Source organism: Capra hircus, chromosome 2 (genome assembly GCF_001704415.2).
Source record: "Capra hircus breed San Clemente chromosome 2, ASM170441v1, whole genome shotgun sequence".
NCBI lineage: Eukaryota > Metazoa > Chordata > Mammalia > Artiodactyla > Bovidae > Capra > Capra hircus.
Window position 1 is genome coordinate 106,246,270 of NC_030809.1, and position 20,813 is coordinate 106,267,082.

The following is a 20,813-nucleotide window of genomic DNA, read 5'->3' on the forward strand; positions in this document are numbered from 1 at the left end:
AGCAGAGGAAGAATGAATGGGGAGATCTTTCTGTGAGGATGTTTTCCTCTCTGCTGAGTACACAAGATGAACAAATTCACTTTAAGCAAGCATTGATAATACATTTGTCAAAAGAGCATTAAAGAAGATTTAGGGTCTTAGATTCATAGCTACCAGCGTCTCTGAAAGCTGTCAGAATTTATTCCGGAAACCACATAGGACTATTATGTTTTAAAATATTTGGAGAAATGGATAAATTTAATGTTTTCCCCTGAAATTTACATACACATTCAAAATTAACATCACAAGTCTATAGTTAACATCACACGTTTATAAACTGGCTATTTTTCTTTCATCTTTAAAGCAAAAAAGGAAGTAATCTGTAATAACTGAAAACAAAAGGATGTCTCTTTAACCCTCTAAGAAAGAGCTCTCCATTAAAAAAAAACTTACTAATTTAGTTTTTACAACTTTCAATTTTGAGATGGCACGATTTAAAAACAGAAAAAATAACTACATGTCTTAAGAACTTAATTAAGCCAGATGCCAATCACATTGAATTACTGTACCTGGTGAAAAAAAATTTTTTTTTCTCTAAGCAACTATCAGCACAATGCCTGGAGCATAGTAGATCTCAATAAATATTTATTGAATGAATGGATGAATTTCATGCTTCATTTGAGGCTCATAATAATGAAGCACTTCAATGCTAATGGTGAAAATCTGCAGTGTGTTAATGTTTGCCAAGGGCTTGGAGGGCTGCACTGCACCCCAGGAGATTGATTCTGAGAGTGGCCATCAGTTCAGCGTGTATTCCAAGAAGCAGTGACAGACAGGAGCCTTATTCTCATGGGTCCCTAGAGATGACAGCATGTCTTTCTTGATTCTGAGACAGACTCATCCTCAGAGAAATGCTGGTGTTCTAATGCCAATTATTGCCTCAAAACTCAAGATATTTTACTCAACACCTTACTTGAACTTATCTCTGGTCACTTCCTAGTAAAGTATTTGATGACAAAATATTTTGCCTTCATTTTGGAGTGTATATATCTAACTGTCTATCAGAAGAAGAAAACTTGCCTGAGAGCTGATGCTAGAAGAGGGCAGGAAAAAAAAAAAAAGGATGCAAGGTCCTAACAGAGAGGGTGGATTTGTTTTCTGGATGGGGAAGGGGAAAGTAGGAAAGGTCAGAGATTTTATTTCCCCCTGTTCAAAATGCAGATTCTTAAACAGACTAATGTAGACTATATTCCCAGCCCTTGAATAAAGAAAACGAATTTTCAGAAACCTGGATCAAGACAAGCCAGAGATGAATTTAGGTTCATTTATGCCCACCAATCCATCAGAGTGGTCACTGGGAACACTGCTGGCAAGGATTCTGAGAGTGCATCCAGACTTAGGCAGAGAGAATTTGCAGGATACAGCCCAGAACAGGTATTTGTAACAAGCACCTACATTTGTCTTTACACATAAAAATTTAACCTGTAGCAAATTGCTACTTACAGTGTGTACATGACTACTCAACTTCATACCCATGGTAATTGTTAATTGGGCACTAATTTTTCAGCAAGCACTTGTTTGTTTACCCAAATAATGTAATCTTTATTATAATTCTATTTGGCATATAAGTAAACTAGAAAAAAATAACCAGAGGTTTTTGTAAATTGCTCAAATCATGGAGACAGTAAATATTAAGGCTAGGATCTAAGGCAAGAATTCTCTCTCCAGAGGTTGCCTTCTTCACCATACTCCAGGTAATGCTTAAGACTTAAATAACTGACATATATTCAGTTGGGCAATATTTTCTATTGGATAATCATGATTTGCCTTTTTGGGAAAAGTGCATCAAGAATTATTTCAAAGATGAAAATATAGGAAAGATACAAAGGAGAGAATAAGCAGTTAAAAAACTGAGAACTCAATGAGAGCTGAAGATTAGGGGAATTAGAGCAGAGAGCTTAGCCTGAAATCATGTAGAAACACTTCAGGTAAATAAGGAAATGTGAATATCTTTTAGTGTTCCGAATTGAAAAATAAAACCAACAAGTCATAACTAGAAACATTTAAATCACAAGGCACTGGAGAGGAAGACTCTAGATGTAGGTTGTTAACAGTTGGCAACTGCTTAATACTACATAACGAATTTCTTACAGACCTTGAAATTTCATTACTTCTCAAGCCCAGTATATAGTCAAGCAGGTTTGAATACACTCAGGGTGACACACTTTTGAGATATGTCATGGAAAATGTCTTATGAAGAAGGACAAAATTTCAAAGCCCATAATTTAAAATTTGAATTTTTAGAGGCTAATGATGACGATGAATACAATAATAAACACGATACCTAACATTTGTTTAGGGCTTACCAACTCAAATACTATGTAAATGACTTAAAGAAACTAGTTTATGTATTTTTAATTATGACCTACAAGGTAGCCTCAAGTTCCTGAATATTATGCCACATATTTCCATTTCTATGAAATAGAAAAATACATTTTTTTCTCAAGTAGTTATGACTACAGTGTCATACAAAACTCAATGATAATTAAGAATATTAAGTTACCATCAAATGGTCTTTGGATAACACAGTTTAAGTGCACTAAATTTCATGCTTTTTAGGTTTAGGAAAGGTTTATGGGACAGGTGTCAGAGTAACTTTATGAACGTCTAAAATAGTCTATTTTAGTACCAAATAACTTATAGATGAAATCATTAATTATAGAAGACAGTTGGATACTATGTCATCACAAACCTCCTTCGGATACCACAGGATATGTAAATTCTTCAGAAGCGTGGCTCAGTATCCCAGGGGAGACAAATTGGGTATGAACCCCATTAAGAATGTGAGTTTTATCCCTGAAAGGGACAAAGACAGGAGAATAAAGGCAGACTTATGCACATAAACACTGGGACTTGATTTTGCTCTGCCTTGAATGAGCTTCATAATTGTAGATAAAGTTGCTTTCTCTTACTGGCTTTCTGAATTAGAAAATGAGGTGCTATACAGAACAGGTCTATTAGATTCCCTTTAAAATGTTATAATTCAACATACTAAGAATATGATATTTGCCAGCGACTTAAGGAGATCCATGTAAGGATAACCACAGGCTTTCAGCAAAGAGAAAAAGGACCAGGTAACAAATTATTCCTCTCAAACGTGAAAGTTGCTCAGTCGTGTCTGACTCTTTGCAATTCCAAGGACTGTATAGTCCATGGAATTTTCTAGGCCAGAATACTGGAGTGGGTAGCCTTTCCCTTCTCCAGGGGATCTTCCCAACCCAGGGATCGAACCCAGGTCACACATTGCAGTCAGATTCTTTACCAGCTGAGCCACTGGGAAGCCCAAGATACCAAAGTGCTTTAACACCCAGAATCTCAAGCTTATTCAGAAAGTCTGCAAGGCAGTTAGGGTTTTACAACTCTAACCTTTGTAGGCAAAAAAATGGGTAATTGAATTAGTTTTTCTTTTCACATGAGTCTAGACCCAGATTACTGCTTCTGAACAGGGTATGAGGAATCTAATTTTCTACTTTCAAACCAAAACAACTACACCTTCTGAATTTTTGGAGCTATTAACCTCTTCCATGTAAAGATTTTTAAAATAAAAAATAAAATATTTTATTTCTTACTTTGTGATCTTGGAGGTAATTTCTTTGGCTACTTAAAATATATATTCATAATTTTTTAATCATGTATTTATTCAATGAATAAGTATCGAGCATTTACTATGTACCTAGTATTGGTTACATGGCCAATGCACATGTGTACACATACACACAGAGCTGTGTATCTTTTTCCAAAATCCACTATAAATTTAGGAAGGATAGGTCTTAATATGTGTGTGTGTGTGGGCTCCTCTCAGTCATGTCTGACTCTTTGTGACCCCAAGGACTGTAGCCTGCCAGGCTCCTCTGTCCATGGAATACTCCAGGCAAGAATACTGGAGTGGGTTGCCATTTCCTACTCCAGCAGTTCTTCCCAAGGCAGGGATTGAACCCACATCTCTTGGGTCTCCTGCATTGGCAGGTGGATTCTTTACTTTCCCACTGTGCCACCTGGGAAATCAGGTCTTAATAATACAGGGTCAAGCAGATAGAAGATGCTTGGGAAATATGTGTCAAATATTTTCAAATGTGACCTAAAGAGAGGAAAAATATTATAAAATGGTATCTTAGAACTTTAGAGAGATGCCATAAAAATCCTGTCATAAAACATACTTATGATTATTATATTCCATATTAATAAAAATGCAGCTCAATAATACCTTGAATATATGCCCCTGGAGGTGGGGAAGGAGGATACAAAAAAGTTGTAATGAAGTTTCCTATTCTCAATGAGTTTATAGTACCATTTGATGCATATAATAATTTTTTAAGAATATAAAATATAATGCTAAATAATAAGCACAACTTCTGAGCACTGTGAATACTGTTCTAAGCATTTTACATGTGCAATTCATTTAACTGTCACCTAGCTCTTAGTAAGGGCTAATATTTTACATACAAGGAAACTGAGGGCTGTGTCTTAAAGGGCGTACTCAGGATTTTGACTGAAGAAGGAGACCCCAAGCAAAATCACGCAGGTTGTGAGTGTAAGTGTCCCGGAAGAAAACTGGCTTGGTTCAGATGTAGGGGCCTCAGGGTGAGAACTAGGTGACACAGCCAGTCAGCTGGTTGAGGCCATGATATGAAGGCTTTTATCTGCAATGTACAACTCAGATCTACCTTGGGGATCAAGGATACTTCAAAGGACTGATGTCATTATGACTGGACCTAAGTAAAATTAATCAAACAAATGGATTAGAGCAGATGGAAAATGAAGGCAGAGATATCAGTGGGGACACCATGTGGAAAAGCTTAGGCAAGCAGAGGGCAAAGGTGATGGAGAAGAGCTGTGGATTCAACAGACGCTATTAAAGGAGACTGCATATGACTTCACAGTTGATGACAAATGGAATAAAGGAAAGGAAGACTTAAATATTCCCATACTTTCAAATCTAGCTAAATAAGATTATATCAGTTATTAAGAACCAGTAGGTAAAACCTTACCACATGAACCTTCAGGAAGTTACTGTACAAATTCACATACACACAAAGTATCTATTAGTATGCATATTAGAAAAGAATTCATGACAGCAAAAATCTGAAATTTTAACTCATAATAATTAATAACATTAAACAATCTATGTAAAAAAACAATCTTACCCCTTTGCTGTATTCGCTATCTGAATCACTGCTAAGTTCCTCAGTGTTCATAATTTCCAAATCAGATTCCCCAGGTGCAATGGGCACTGTCACTGTGAGGCTGGGATTATGAATAAATGATTGACCATCACTTTCTTCCATTAAGTATTTGTCCATGTTGTTTCCAAAACCACTGGTTTTATCTTTTTCTTTGTGGAAATTGTGATCCTTGCTCATTTCAGCAAGCGTGCGGTTAGAGATGTAGTTTTCCTTTTTACAATTTAGATCTTCTGTTTGTCTTATCTCTTTGGAAATCTTTGGCTTTTTGGAAAATGCTTTTAGAACAAACTCACGTAAGGTTTGTTTCACATAATTTATTCCCTTCTTAATTCTGGCCACTGCAATCTGCAGGTTGTTTGCATCAGTGTCTTCTTCAATTGCTGTAAGATTGTCTGAACTAAATGAGCTCAGTAATAAAGCAAGAAATAGGTTGAGGACCTATGTCAGGAGGAGAATAGGGTTGGAGAAACAGGGAGATGGGAAATAAAAAAGAAGATAAGTACAGTTTTCTGAAATATAAGCCAAAATCCAAATCAGCAATGAAGAGCTCTGTACTTCCTCATCCATAGATAAGAACACGGGATGGGGCAGCAGAGGAGAAGCTAGAGTTCTCATCAGTCTCCCAGTGTGTGAGCTTCTGTGAACGCTGGAGCAGAGGTCAGCCTGACCCTTAAAGGGCCAGCATGAGGAGCAAAGAGAAGGCTTCCTCACCATTACCGTGATGTCATTCCTACACTCATTTCTACAGCAGAAAACTTGTGTCCAAATTCCCTTTTATGCATCTAAAATGCCCTCTTAACATTTGCCTTTACTTAGTATTTGTTACCTGTGAGAAACAAGTAGAACAAGAAAATTGTGACTAGTGTCTGTTGTGCTGAAGGTAACTTAAGCCAAGATCTGCGTTTACTTTTCCCAGAAGATAAACTTCACTTATTGCAGTAAGTGGAACATATAATGCTCTCAGAGTTCCTGTAATAAAATATTCTGTCCAAGAATTGTGCCAACTTGCAACTTAATGAGACTTTTAAAGCAAAGAAAAAGATCTGCCCATTGAACCCAATTCAATGAGATAATGGCATTATGATTGGGTGGCTTTACTGTCAATCATTTTGGTTTTTCTGGAAAACAGGTCAGGAAAACTCCTATCCTTGAAGAAAAAGTTTGTGTGCAAAACCATTTCTGTTTTCCTCCTAGAGGTAAGGGTACAAGTAAGCTGAATATTATTAAAAAAAAAATTCTCATAGAGGGTTCAAAATATGTAAATTATATTAAAAATATTTTATATAAAAAATGATAATTGAAAAACCCTTTCATGTAAGTCTCTTCATGGTCAGAAACATCTACTTCACATTTAAACAATTAAAATTATACCAGACTGAGGAAAAAGAACTCACCACTAATTTTGGTCACACCAGAACAATTTCTCAGAAATTTAAGTAGAAAAGCACAAGTGAAAAAAATGTCTGTGTTAATGTATCAGGCTTAAGAGAAGAATCTGAGATGAAGGGGAAAGAGAAAATCACCGAAATCAATTTGATGAATCATTAAGAAAATTTGAGACTATTTTTCTGTTGGTCTTCATTGTCAATACAAAAATATATTTCACTATAAATATATGTTTGCTGATGTGTGTGTGTTCTAATAGGAATGGTGATGACAAACCAAGGGCTCATTTTCCCTTTAGTTTCCTTAATCATTGCAAATGTTAAAATAGATTTTTTTTCCTTCACATTTGTAATTAGATTTAGCTTTTCCAGCTTTATTGAGATATAATTATCATATTACATTGTATAAGTTTAAAGTGTACAACATAGTTTGATGAGCATACAGATGGCAAAATGATTACCATCATAGTGTCAAGGAACATCTCCATCATGTCTCATAATTACCATTATGTTTTTGCAGTGAGAACATTTATGTCTACTCTCTTACCAACTATCAAGTTGGCTTGGGGGCTACAAGGATTGAAAGAAAATCTAGCAACTTGTTTTCAAGTCAATGGGAAGTGAAGGTACTAACCATATAGCTGTTACCATATACAACCATATTTGATGAGCCGTCTGACGAATGGCTGACCAGCTACATCAAACGAACATGATGGCTTTGAACACTGAAGCCAGTCACTGAAAAGCATTTTATCCCAATTTTCTCCTGCCTCTAAGCTTGAAAATTCCCACCAACAGGTAGGTATAAGATAGAAAGAAGCAGAAGGCATACAAGCTAAGAAAACAGTAATGGAGAAGCAGATCACTTGTAAAAGAGGTGCTATAGAGTAGTGATGGGCAAACTTTTTCTGTAAAAGGGTAAATTCTTTAGGCTTTGTAGGACAGAGGATCTCTGTCTATGTAGAGTAACACAGCCACAGACAACATGAAAATGAATAAGCATATCTGTTTTCAATAAATTTTGCTTATAGAAACTATAATTTGAATTTCATTTAATTTCCCTGTGCCAAAAAATATTTTTCTTTATATTTTTGAACTATTTTAAAATGTAGAAAACATTTTAGCTTTGCAGGAATCATACAAAAACAGGCAGTGTGCAGGATTTGGCCCTTGGGCCATATAGTTTGCTGATACTTGTTATAGATGCTAGACTTTTATATGACTATAACACAGCAGGACTAGGCCTTCCATTTGCCTTGTTCCCATTATAAATTCATTTTGTTATTATTAATTTATTCATATTCTGTTTACTAGCATAGCTTCATGTTTGAATCAACATTTAAAAGATATGAAAACCATGGATTAATTCATATGACATTACTATCAAAATGAAAAAGTAGAAAAATGAAAACTTTCCATTAAAATAAATATTGTGAAAGCTATAAATAAGCATTATCTGGCAGAGAAATTAAGACAATAATTCATTATCTTTTCTGTTCTTCACTGGATTAAAATAGTCAATATTCTAATGAATGGCTTTAGACCTAATTAATCCTATAATTATAAAATAAATGATCATATCATCATATAGTAATTTTCTATGGAGAGTTTTAAATGTATGAGCAGGTGATTACGTACCACCAGGTTTCCAATGACCATGACCATCATGTAGACAATAAGGCACATGGCTTGCCCGGCGACCTCCATGCAGTCCCACATGGTCTCTATCCACTCTCCACACAGCACCCGGAACACAATCAGGAAGGAGTGGAAGAAGTCGTTCATGTGCCAGCGAGGGAGTTTGCAGTCTTCATTGATCTTGCAGACACATTCTTTGTAGCTCTTACCAAAGAGCTGCATGCCAACCACAGCAAAAATGAAGACGATGATGGCCAACACCAGGGTGAGGTTTCCCAGAGCTCCCACTGAATTGCCGATGATCTTGATCAGCATGTTCAGTGTTGGCCAAGATTTTGCCAACTTGAAAACTCGGAGCTAAGAGTAAACACAAAACTTATTATCAGTTTTTATGAAAAAGTTCTCAATGTTTCCAGTCTTGAACTTTGTTCCAAAATTTAATTCTAAAATATTATCATATCTAGTTAAAATCAATTATTTTTATTATTAATTTTAATCTACTGTCAATATTCCTATTATTTTATTTATTTGCCACTATACAATTACTACATATATTTTGAAGGAACTGTAATTTTAGTTCAGGATAGTTATGGAAATCTCTTATCACAGTTTAAGATATTATACCTTTAGAATTGATCATTTATCCTTAATTCTATTTTCTGATACTTTCACAATTTTTTGTCATGTTGACATAAGGAGAAAGTTCAATATATTAGAGGGAAAAGGAATGAAAAGTCATTTTTTAAAATATTTTTGACATCAGACAATTTTTAGGGGATAAGCTTTATGAAATCCACAAAGTTATGAACATATCATAACGGCTGAAATTCTACAAACCATAAGCTTCTTATTGTGATATAAATTACTGCCCTATCATTATACTAGCATATACAACTGAATACATCTTCAAGATCCCAAAATTAAAACAATCAAATATTGTTGAGCTCTTTAAGTGCATTTGCTACTGAAGGAACTTCATTTTACTAGCTACTGAGATCTGATCTTATATTTTGAATCACATCTCCAAAAGTTAAAAAAAAAAAAAAGTAATGTAAAACCAAAGAAACACCCCTTTATACATAGAATAGAAAGGCAAGGTTGGTCTATATTTACCAGTCTGAATGATCGTAGAACAGACAATCCTTCCACATCTGACAGAAAAAGTTCCACTAAGCTTAAGGTCACGATAAGACTATCAAAAATATTCCATCCTATTTGGAAATACTCATATGGATCCATGGCAATTAGTTTTAAAACCATTTCAGCTGCAAAGATGCCAGTAAAGACCTACATGAGAAATAAAATATATTTGTAGTATTATTAAAAGGTACGAAAGCAACCTAATGATGATAATGACTATTTGTGTAGCATTTACTGTGTTTCAGACGATGTGCCTTATAAAGATACTTTATAAACATATATTATTATTTAATTTAATCCTATAAACCAACTATCACTATTCCTATAGCTATAAGCATTGAAGAGTTAAGAAGCTCTGACTCTATCAGTTTTCATCACCTTTAGAGAGCATTTTAGAAGAGCACACTAAAATCTCTGATACATAAAACCTTTGAAAATTAAGATAGGCACTCTTCGTAAAACACTTAATTAAATAATTTATGTCAACAATTTATTCTGGAAGATAGTAAAAAGGAAACATATTGATACTAAAATTTTGAGCCAGTCTTTTTTTTGGTCTGACTGCTCTCTTAGAGTAATAAGGAATAAGTTGACTCACTCCAAAGATGTATCAGTATAAGAGGAAAAAGTATTTAATCAATACAGTGGCAACTAAAGTAAGATTTCCAAAGTGAAAATGTTAATCGCTTAGTCATGTCTGATTCTTTATGACCTGACGGACTGTAGCCTGCCAGGCTCTTCTGTCCATGGAATTCTCCAGGCAAGAATACTGGGGTGGGTAGCCATTCCCTTTTCCAGGGGATTTTCCCAACCCAGGGGTTGAACTCAGGGCTCCTGCATTGCAGGCAAATTCTTTATCCTCTGAGCCACCAGTGAAGCCCCAAAGATTTCCAAAGCTTTGACACAAAAGTACATCACAAAACATCATTAATTTATGACATGGCATCAAAAGGACTCAATTAAAAAGGCAATAGCAAAAGTCTTATAAATCACTTGGGTACAATTTGATTCAAAGAAACTGAGCAAAAAAGGTTCAAAGGGAAATGGTTAGCTCTATAAGTGTGAGTCATTTGTAAAATAATACATCATCAAGAAGACTAGCAGGGAGCACCCAGACTTGGGACTGCAGTTATAGACAAGAAGCATGATGAATCATTTTTGGATTCACAGTGATACAGACAACTCAGTGAGAAGGTACTGGTTTTCATGATCTGACCTCTACCAACAATTAGAAACTAGACGGTCCTGCCCTTTTGCAATTAGGAATAGAAAGAAGAATGCTAACTCAGGGCACAAGTTTAAACATCCTGCCTTGGAATACGTGTAAGAAATTTTGGAGAGAAGACCAACTCAGAAACACTCTTTGACTTCAAATAGCAATTGATTTGGGACCATGGCAAAAGCAAAATTATCTTATACAGACTTTTTGCAAAGACATCCAGAGTTATTCATGACTGATAAAGACTCACACACTGGGACCTTTCGGCTGTGAAACAGAACTTCTGCCTGGTTATGCAGATTGCTGGAAACTTAGCACTTTCTGTTTGCCATAAGGCATTAACTGAGCGTGATCACCACTGCCCATTTAAGAGATCACCTCTGGCATCAACTTTCCTAACAGAATCCTATATCTTCCCGAAGCTTACAGATCTCTTCTAGGCTGCCGTTATTTCTTCTGTGTCCAGTTTAATCATTTTGACTTCTAAATATTCTTGTTCTTAAGGCTTGTTTGTGCTGATTCATTGAAAGCATGATGATTATAAAAAACGTAATTAATAAGGAGCTACTGTGTAGCACAAGGAGCTCCGCCTAATACTCTATTACAACCCACATGGGAGAAGAATCTAACAAACAGTAGATATAAGTTATGTGTATAACTGATTCACTTTGCTGTAAAGCAGAAACTAACACAATATTGTAAATCAACTATACTCCAACAAAAATTTTTTAAAAAAGAAAGAATGATGATTACGATGATGATGGTGATGACTGATAAAAACAGGTTTAAGTACTTACTATCTGCCTGGCTAATAAGTAGAAAGTCTTCATTCTTCTCAATAAATGTTAATAAATAAGCATTAATGTTATTTATATACTTAATATAAACAAGACATTATTGTTATATTAAAATAAAATATTATTTTATAAAGAAAACATTATTATTACATAAATTAGAAAATGAAAGATTATAGATATTAAAATTTTTTCCCAAGATCATATAACCAGTAGGAGGCAAGACCAGGACTCAAATTAAGGACTTTGGGACTTCAAAGGCCTGAATCCTTTACCTATATGTCAAAACAAAGTATCCATAGTTTTTCTGAAAATTTGTAGGGTATGTACTCACAAGTAAGCTGCAATATAATTATAAAATGGGTAAGAAACTATCAAGTTTTCAAAGTGCTGCTGCTAACAGACATGCCTGTCAGAAAACAAACACATATTTACTCCCAAGATGGTGATCCATTATGGAGATAATGCTGTTATTCATAGACCTCAATATGCCCGCAGAATTACTTTAACATAGTGTTTATCACCAGAAACTTGTCTCTGTACCATGATTCACATTGTGAATTCTGAGCATGCATAACAACATAGCTAAATATCCATCTGATTAAAAAAAAAAAAAAGGAATGATAATCATGACAACCAAAGAGAGACGTTCTGGGTACATAATACACATTAACAGACTTACCAAATTTCCCACAACAAGCACATTTTTGAATTCCTCAGTCATTGGGTGATGTTCCATAGCCATGAACAATGTGTTTAAAACTATGCAAATGGTAATAGCAAGATCTACAAAAGGATCCATTACAATAAAATAGATAAATTTTTTGAATTTTATCCAATATGGAGAGCAATTCCAGATCAAGAATGTGTGTGCAAATCTGTACCACCAAGGTGGACATTTCTGTCTGGACTCCTCAAGTTCTGGAAGAAAAAACCACAGAGAACACCAAGTTAAGCATTAGCATATCATATATTTTATTGCTAACCAGATACACATCAGCAGTACACTTCAACACTGAAACAAGTCTTCTGCTTTATACTTTGTAAGTTTAACAATATCCTTTCTATGAAAGCATAGCATATAACATAAAAATCTTATATCATGAATTCATTTATTAGATCAATCATAAGAAGAAGGCAGTGAAATTAATGAATGAGAGCATTTATGGATATCTCTGAGAGAAACAAGCACTTAACATATGTTAAAAAAAATTGATGTTTTTCTTAATTCAGATAATATATATATTTAAGATAAATGTATATAAACCAACATATATACATACATACACACACACACCCCGATATATATATTCCCTTATGCCCTGAATCCCATTACAATAATAATACATTTCTAGTCTCTCCAGGAAAAGCTTTTGCCGGCTCACAGGTGAAAACAATCCCAGGACCAAGAGACTAGAAATAATTTATAGAGCTATTCATGCAATAGGTAGCACACACCATTAGCCCATTTAGCTCTCATCATAAATTTAGGAGGTGGGTGAAAACTTTGTCTGGGCCCATCATGGGTGTGTTGGGGGATGAGGTGGTAGCCCATGGACAAGGTGGAACCAGAGGCATGTTGTGGGGAGAGAGGGTGGGCGCCAATACATTGTTGAGATTGGCACCCTTTGGCTGATCACTGCTGTTCACATCATAGTCTCTAAACTGCTTTCTCTAGCGCTTTTGCCTCACTATCTTGACATGTGGTGTCACATATTACCATTTTACAATTTTATAGAATGTTCTCAGAAGCAGAAACTTACAGAATCTGGAAGGTGGTATTGTTTTCTTGATCATAATTTTGAGAGACTAGGTAAGATTTCTAAGTGTATATACAGTAAGAGAGTCACATAGCCCTGGGCCACCCTCACTGTCCTCATTTAGTACCATAAAGCTATTTATCTTTGAAAGGTCATTATCACCCAAAGCCTGTCTTTAATCACAAAGAACTTTATCCACTTTTTAAGCACTAAAGACAATTCCATTAGTACCTATTGGTTAGTCTTACCATTGCTTATAACCATTTTATATTCTCTGAATTCTTCCTAAGTACTTGCTATATCTATTTAAGGCTGACCAGGACTTACCTGAATTTTGTTTAAAAATCTGTATGGTTAAGAGAATGTTATTCCATACCTTCTACAGTGTTTGTTAATATGCTTGCCCTACTCATTGCCCTTTGTCTGAGATTGGGGTCATTCAACATATCCTCAGAAAGGAGGTAAGAACTGTGACGTCTTTTCTTGTACATTTGATTGGTTGTACCCTGAAAAAAAAAAAGATGATTAATTACAGTTTTAAGAATGGAATTTCAATAAATCGTAGGTAGAAAATAAAATCTTGCCCACAAAATTGTAGTGAGCAATTAGAGTCTAGACTGTTTATTTGAGTCATGGCTCTGCCATTTACTGGCTGTGTATCATAGGAGAGTTACTTAACCTGTCTCCATTTCATCATTGGCGAAATGGAAATAATCATAGTACTTGCCTCACAATCTCGTTATGAGGATTAAATGGCTTAACACTAAGGAAATAAAAACTAAAATGAGCTGCTTTCATTGTTATAATCACTATCATTATCTATCTTCCTGGGTTTCCAATTTATTCAGATAGCTTTACTATGTAAGAGTCCTAACACGAAAACAGCTAAATAAGTGTTGCAATGGGGTGTGTGTGTGTGTGTGTGTGTGTGTGTGTGTGTGTGTGTAAAGGAAGAACTTCAATGTTCTCCGATAAACTTCTATAATTATTCTTTGTTTGGGTATAGCAATAACAGGGCAAGGGTCATGACAGTTTCTCATGCCAAAGCAGATCTCATGAGCTGCTCTGAGTCTATCATGATGAATGACTCAGTAGGAAAACGATGATTAAGACTGATGGGACACTGTATCAAAATGGAGAATGTAAGCTCCATCTGAAAGAGGCTCCAAAGGATTGCTGCCATGCAGGAATATGAGCTCAATCTTACCAGGTATACCCATATTTATGTAAAGACGTCTTATTTCTAAATCTTGGCACCTAATTCAAAGTTAAAACACTGTGTCAGTTCAGTGCAGGCCAACAATACATGCACACATACACATATATGCATATAGACAACCATACAACTATATGGAGAAGGAAATGGCACCCCACTCCAGTATTCTTGCCTGGAAAATCCCATGGATGGAGGAGCCTTGTAGGCTACAGTTCATGGGGTCGCGATATGTGGTATGTATATATATGTGTATACACACACACATACCATTCTACAAACATATATATAGATATACAGATTTAGAGTTGTAAAGTATAATTGTTTAGATACAGTTATCTATGCTTGTATATTAAAATGTAGACAAACAGGCATAAATACATGTATGTATATATATGTATGCATGTCCATATATGTGCGAGGATACACACACATATATTTGCAGGTGGCTTCTTACAGAGATCTCTCTATAACCATGTTTTAGCTGATATACTCTCTAATTTACTGACTTTCTGGAAGCAGAGATTACTTTTTCCCCCAAGTCAAACAAATGGCTGTGTTGATTAAAGCATTTTTTTCTCCATGTAGACATGTCTCAGGTGTCAAGGTTATACTATTTCTCATGCAATTTTTTCATCTAAACTGTACATTATTTCACGCTATTATGTTTTGCATTTATTTCTATTGAATTATAAAGTATCCACTAATTACTCCAGTTCTGTGGTTTTAGTCTTAGAATTTAGAGTGATAATGACTTTACTGTGGTAAAACTAAGTATTAAGTGAAACATTTCATTTAAAAATAGGAAATAATCTCTAACTCTGATATACATTATATAATCTTTTATAGGTAATACACATCATTGAAAAGCAAAACACAACAAAGATATGATTCCATGGAAATTTAACATGCTTGTTTGATAAGAAAAACACCTTGACAGAGGGCTGAAGCTATATCATGCAAGCACAGAGGTCACATATGACCCAAAAGCACATGCATGCATTCAAATGAAAGTACATGTGTGGCCATGGCTTCGATGGAACTTCATTCTCACTTAAAATACTTCATTGTCTGCAAATATGATTTATGAATAGGTGGCACGAGTTCAGAGCTTGTTAGGTTAGTCAAAGCCTTTCCGATATCAAGCAACACAATGTAACATGGTGAGTGACCTTAACAGATAACCAAGAAACTCCAAAACCAGAAAGATCTCACTTTCAGGCTTCATCACACCCTTTTCTCATACCACTCAATGACTCTCAAACTCTTGAAACTGTTGTTTTGGAAAGGTGTTTTATTTTTGTCTTATATGTATATGTTTGCATTTACATATGTATTTTGGATATTATGTTTTTATTCACAGATTTCAGATGGCAGAGTTTTGGTATTTCTTTTAATGATAACAGTGTGTTTCATTTATGTGTGGGGGAAAATCAGTTACTCTAAACTATTCCTAAGAAGTTTACCACATCCTAGAGAGAAGTGTGGTGGTTAAAAGCACAAGCTCAGAAACAGAAGGCCTCTTTTTTAATCTCAGGACTACCATTTATTGGCTGAGTGACTTTGCACAAATTGTTTCATTTCCCCGTGACTTAGTTTCCCCAGGTGTATAAAAGGGATAGTAATATATCACCTCCTAGGGCTGCTATAAATACTAATGTGTCTGCTATTATTATTACTATTATTAATTATTAAGAACTTAAATAAGATCCCTTGGAGCAAGGTATATATAAAGTAGTGACTTGAAAAAATAGCAGTAGGTGGCATATAACCCAAATCTCCTTACAGACATGTAACCTTATTATCAACTAATAATGTTAGCATTATCAATGCATTTTATGCTGATATATAAATTATTTTCTAAGGGGATGATACATAATCAAGCATAATATCAGTAGATAAGTACCATTTTTCAAAAATGGGATTTTAAATATGTTGGAATTGGATACCTACAACAATAGTATAAGGATTACATTAATCAGATAAAGGTGTGTTTCTAGCATAGAAAGTATTGCAAGATGCAGAGCCATTCAGAGGACCAGAGAGAAGGCCTCTCCAGCAGAGAGAATGATGGATGCAAGAACAAGGGCCGAACCATGCCTGAGCTATTTAAAACATCCTTACGCTGTCATCAGAAGTTGCCTTATCTATTATCACCTCTGGCAGGAGCTGTCCATTGGGTAGCATGAGGGCGGAGGGTCCATCCACCAAGGAGACCACGCCGTTGCAGTCGACAGCGCTGTGCATCTTCCCATTCACTGGCAGCACTGGGGGAGACCTACTGGCTTGGCTGATGTTACTGCTGCGCCGCTCCTGAGGTCTGTGAGGCACAAACAGGGAGCCCCTTCTGCTCTCGTTGTCGCCAAAGATGCTGTGCTCGTCATCGGCAAATTCAGTCTCAGATCCAATATCTCTTCCTCGACCTTTGAAGCTGAAAAGACTTGTTCTGCTGCTCCGCCTTGCAGAAAACAGGGAGCCTCGGATGCTGAGTGGTGACTGCGGGAAAAATAAATGGCGATGTGTATCTGCTGAAGCAGACATGCATTTCCTAGAACTCCTATGAAGACCTCTGACCTGAGGGCAGAGGGCTCTGTACTGGGTTAAAGGAAACATATTTAAAAACAAAGAAATTCAGCAAAACGACAAATTCTTTCAAATAAGGAATGAGGAGACTGGAAAAGTTCATCTTTTCAGGACCAAGTGTGCTATCCGCTACTGTATCACTCTCTATACTTCTGGCCTCAAGTTATCTCTCCACTCATTCTGTACCATTCATGTTGCTATAAATACATTATTACTTAAAAAAGAATTTGATACTAATAGCTATTACCGAGCTGTTCATACACCAACCCCTACATTCCTTAAGTACTGAAAGCTTATTGAGGCTAAGACCACACTGAACGCATCTCTGCATTCCATTGCTTGCAACTCTACCCTGCATACTGAGGGCTCAGTTAAGGTCTGTTAAGAAAGACTTTCTAATACCAATGGATTTATAAAGTCTTAAAAACATTTGTTGTTGTTGTTGTTTAGTCACTCAGTCATGTTTGACTCTTTTGTGAAACCATGGACTATAGCCCATCAGGCTCCTCTGTCTGTGGGATTTCCCAGGCAAGAACAGTGGAGTGGGTTGTCATTTCCTTCTCCAAGGGATCTTCCCCACCCAGAGACTGAACCTGTGTCTCCTGCATTGGCAGGTGGATTCTTTACCGCTGAACCACCAGAGAAGCCCCCATAATAATATTAGAACATGAAAAAGAAGCTGCCCAGTACCAAAGAGGTGAAAACAAGTCACATTTACATGACTTGTGTCCAAGATAAACTATGTGTATAAATCAAACTGCATATTCCTTGGATGTATCTAATTCAATAAACATTAGTGCTTACTATGTTAAGGACAAGGTGATAGGCATTGAGAATAATGGAAAATGCATATAATAAGGTCTCTACCTTAAAACTAGCTTAAACTGCTCTAGTCATAATTTTGTTTTGCCTTTTCTTTTTTTTAACTGATATTACATTCAAGTTATATCTCCCCAACTAGATTATGAAGTCTTTGAAGGAAGGGATTCTTTTACTTTTGCGTATATCTGGTAGGGTCCTACAGACTTAAGCAGCAAAAGCTAGAAATTTTAATGACATAGATGAAAACGAGAGTAATTCTAAGTGGATACCTGAAGAGCAGATTGGGAGGAGTAGAGAGAACAGAGGACTCTGTGGATGGGTGGCACCTGAGCTAAGGGGAAAAGAATGGGTGGCTACATGCCAGGAGGAAAACAAGGAAGAAGAGGAAACCACGTGCACCAAGTCAAAAGGCATGAAAACATAGGGCATGGAGGGGCGAGTCACAGTTGTGGTGGATAGGCTACGTGGAGGCTGACAAGAGTGGGACTGAGATCAAAGCCACGGCGTTGACAAAGATGTGGGGCTTGTTCTGTAGTCAGTGGCTATTCAACATACTTTCTGTCTGCTTTTTATGTTTTAAATTGAGCAGAAAAACTACTTTGTTTTAGAAAAATTATTTGAAGGGACTGTGCAGAGGAAACCAGGGAAGTGTAAAGAAGAATAGGAATAATAGTTCCTTGCTCCTGGAGGTTTGTAAGCAGGAAGATCTGAAATACAGAGGTGTAGGTGGAAAAAAAAAAAAAAAAAAAAGGAAAGAGAAATTTCACGCAAGGAGAAATAAGAGACTATGGGACTAGATATTAGAGACTGGTACCTTTTGAGGTAGAGGCAAGTAAGGTTTGGGTGACTGATATTCTGGTGATCCCTAAAGTGGTGACTGCTTGCAGTCATGTGGTGACTACCTACTGTAATCTGGTGATATCTACAGTAGTCTGGTGTACCTACATTGGTGGAAAAGAAAAAAATTAATCCAAGGTTCGTTTTTAACCAATGAGGCACTGCAAAAATGAAGACTAAATAAAAATAAGAAAAGGTAACTGATACTGCAAATTATTTCTTCATTTCTACACTGGTTCTCATGAACATGTGTTTGGGATATTTATATTGGAGAAGATATAACAATTCTAAAACTGTAAGCTCCTTCAAAACGGTCAAACTTAAATGGAAGACTATATATCTCTATGTTCTTTCCATAAATGCCCAGTCATCAATAGGTTTTACCTAAAGACATACTAATGAAGTCACTGACTCTTCTCCTGAGTGCCCTTCCCTCAGTTGGAACTCTATGATCCCACCTCTGGCAATACACATGTGATGGTGTCACTGGTACCTGGTTAGGGGTAGACAATCTTTTTTCACGTGCTCGCCTATGACCTTCAACACCAAGGTGGAAACTTTTTCTCCTGATGCTCTCCTCGGATTCCGATTTGGACAGTTTCTCATCATCTCCCTTTTCTTCCCCACTGGAGAGTTTCTTTTGGTTCTTTTTCCTTCTCCTGTTTCTTCTTTCTTTAGCACTTTTAGAGCTCAGTTTGGATGTTTCCGAAGAACTCTCGGAGAGACCCATTATTCTGCTTCTCCCAATGCTGGTATATTCAGCTGCTGCTAATGCTATTGCCTGTTGAACCAAGAGAACACACACACAGTGAGTCAATTCCAAGAATTGCAAAATGCACCTCTTTACCACAAATTTAATTATACTGTGCATATAATCATGTCCCTCATACGGGAAGTAATGTTTCCTTTGCATCATGACTAGAGAGCTTATAAAATATATGTTTATCACTTCTGCATTGTTAACAAAGCCATATTGTGCTTCATAATTAAACAATTATATACTATCACTATACTTATAATAAAGCAAATTTAAATAGTATATGTAAAAGTTTTAACTTTAGATAATTCTGGGACATAAAACTCATATCGACCATGTGATAAGATAATTCATTTGTAGAAGTTGTTCAGGTATACAATATAATTCCATATTATCAATAGATTCATGCACTTCTATAGTTAAATGAAGAAAGAATTATTTTAAAATAAAATTAATTATTACAGAATAATATATCAAGAAAATAAAAGACACTTTTAGGGATTACCTAGGAAATTCCTGCAATAGCCTAGTGCTAACCCTTTTACAAAAATTAAGGTTTTATTATTAAAAACCATTATAAAACCTTCCAACTCTTACAAAGTTTGGAATTAAAGATATTGTGAATAAAAAGCAAGAGTTACTCACAATGCTACATCCCAGGAATAACTGGCATTAACACGTCTTTCAGTCTTCATATATTTTTAATGTATATCTTACATTCAATTTTGTATTTTATGACTTAATATATTATTATATTAACACCTTTTCCTATCATAATAATCTTAAAACATATCATCTTATGCCTGAGTAATATTTCAAGACACAAAAATATTATAATCCTCTTAGCCATTTTCTAATTTTTAGAAATTTAAATGCTTTCTGATGTTTAATATTAAAATATTACACTGAACATCTTTCTACCTAAAAGCTTCTCTGCATCACAGATTACCTTCCTCCCAATAGGTTAGATTCCTTGAAGAGATTTTACTAGGTCAAACCATCAACTTATGTAAAATATTTGAAATTTTGGTTTTCTTAGTACAAACTTCCTCAAACTTTTCCACTGACATACCCCTTTGGAGGGAGGAGTAAGGAAAAATCCACAAAAATTTGTGACTTAACCTAAAGTGGCCACAATCATAAGTATGATTTTTTCAACATCTCACATTACCTTAAAATTTTTGCAACTTTAACCAAAACTGATGCCCATTTGCTTTCTACTCCACAGTGTATTTGTTAACTCTAATATCAAAATAATTTTCCCTAAGGACATGTGTACAATTGTTACTGTGGGGAAATAACATCATAAATGTTTCAGGACTTTGCTTAATATCACACACAATGAGGAATCATGTGGAACAGGTTTAGGAAAAAGAGCTTAGAACATTCTCCATGCTGAAGTGAGTTGATTAAGGGGGAAGGTAGAATGAAGCAGATGTCAAC

At 35.6% G+C, this 20,813-nt stretch overlaps 1 protein-coding gene across 1 annotated transcript in view; it reads right to left on the reverse strand.

Annotated features, from left to right (window-relative positions):
- The window catches only part of SCN9A (sodium voltage-gated channel alpha subunit 9), a 161,426-nt gene that overhangs the window by 49,698 nt on the left and 90,915 nt on the right, over nucleotides 1-20,813 (reverse strand). Inside the window, exons 11-17 of the mRNA XM_018064047.1 lie at nucleotides 19,107-19,394; nucleotides 16,496-16,867; nucleotides 13,535-13,664; nucleotides 12,081-12,319; nucleotides 9,359-9,532; nucleotides 8,246-8,602; nucleotides 5,184-5,660 (exon numbers count right to left, since the gene is read on the reverse strand). Of these exons, the coding sequence (XP_017919536.1) occupies nucleotides 5,184-5,660; nucleotides 8,246-8,602; nucleotides 9,359-9,532; nucleotides 12,081-12,319; nucleotides 13,535-13,664; nucleotides 16,496-16,867; nucleotides 19,107-19,394 (2,037 nt within the window). The remainder of the gene's footprint in view (nucleotides 1-5,183; nucleotides 5,661-8,245; nucleotides 8,603-9,358; nucleotides 9,533-12,080; nucleotides 12,320-13,534; nucleotides 13,665-16,495; nucleotides 16,868-19,106; nucleotides 19,395-20,813) is intronic.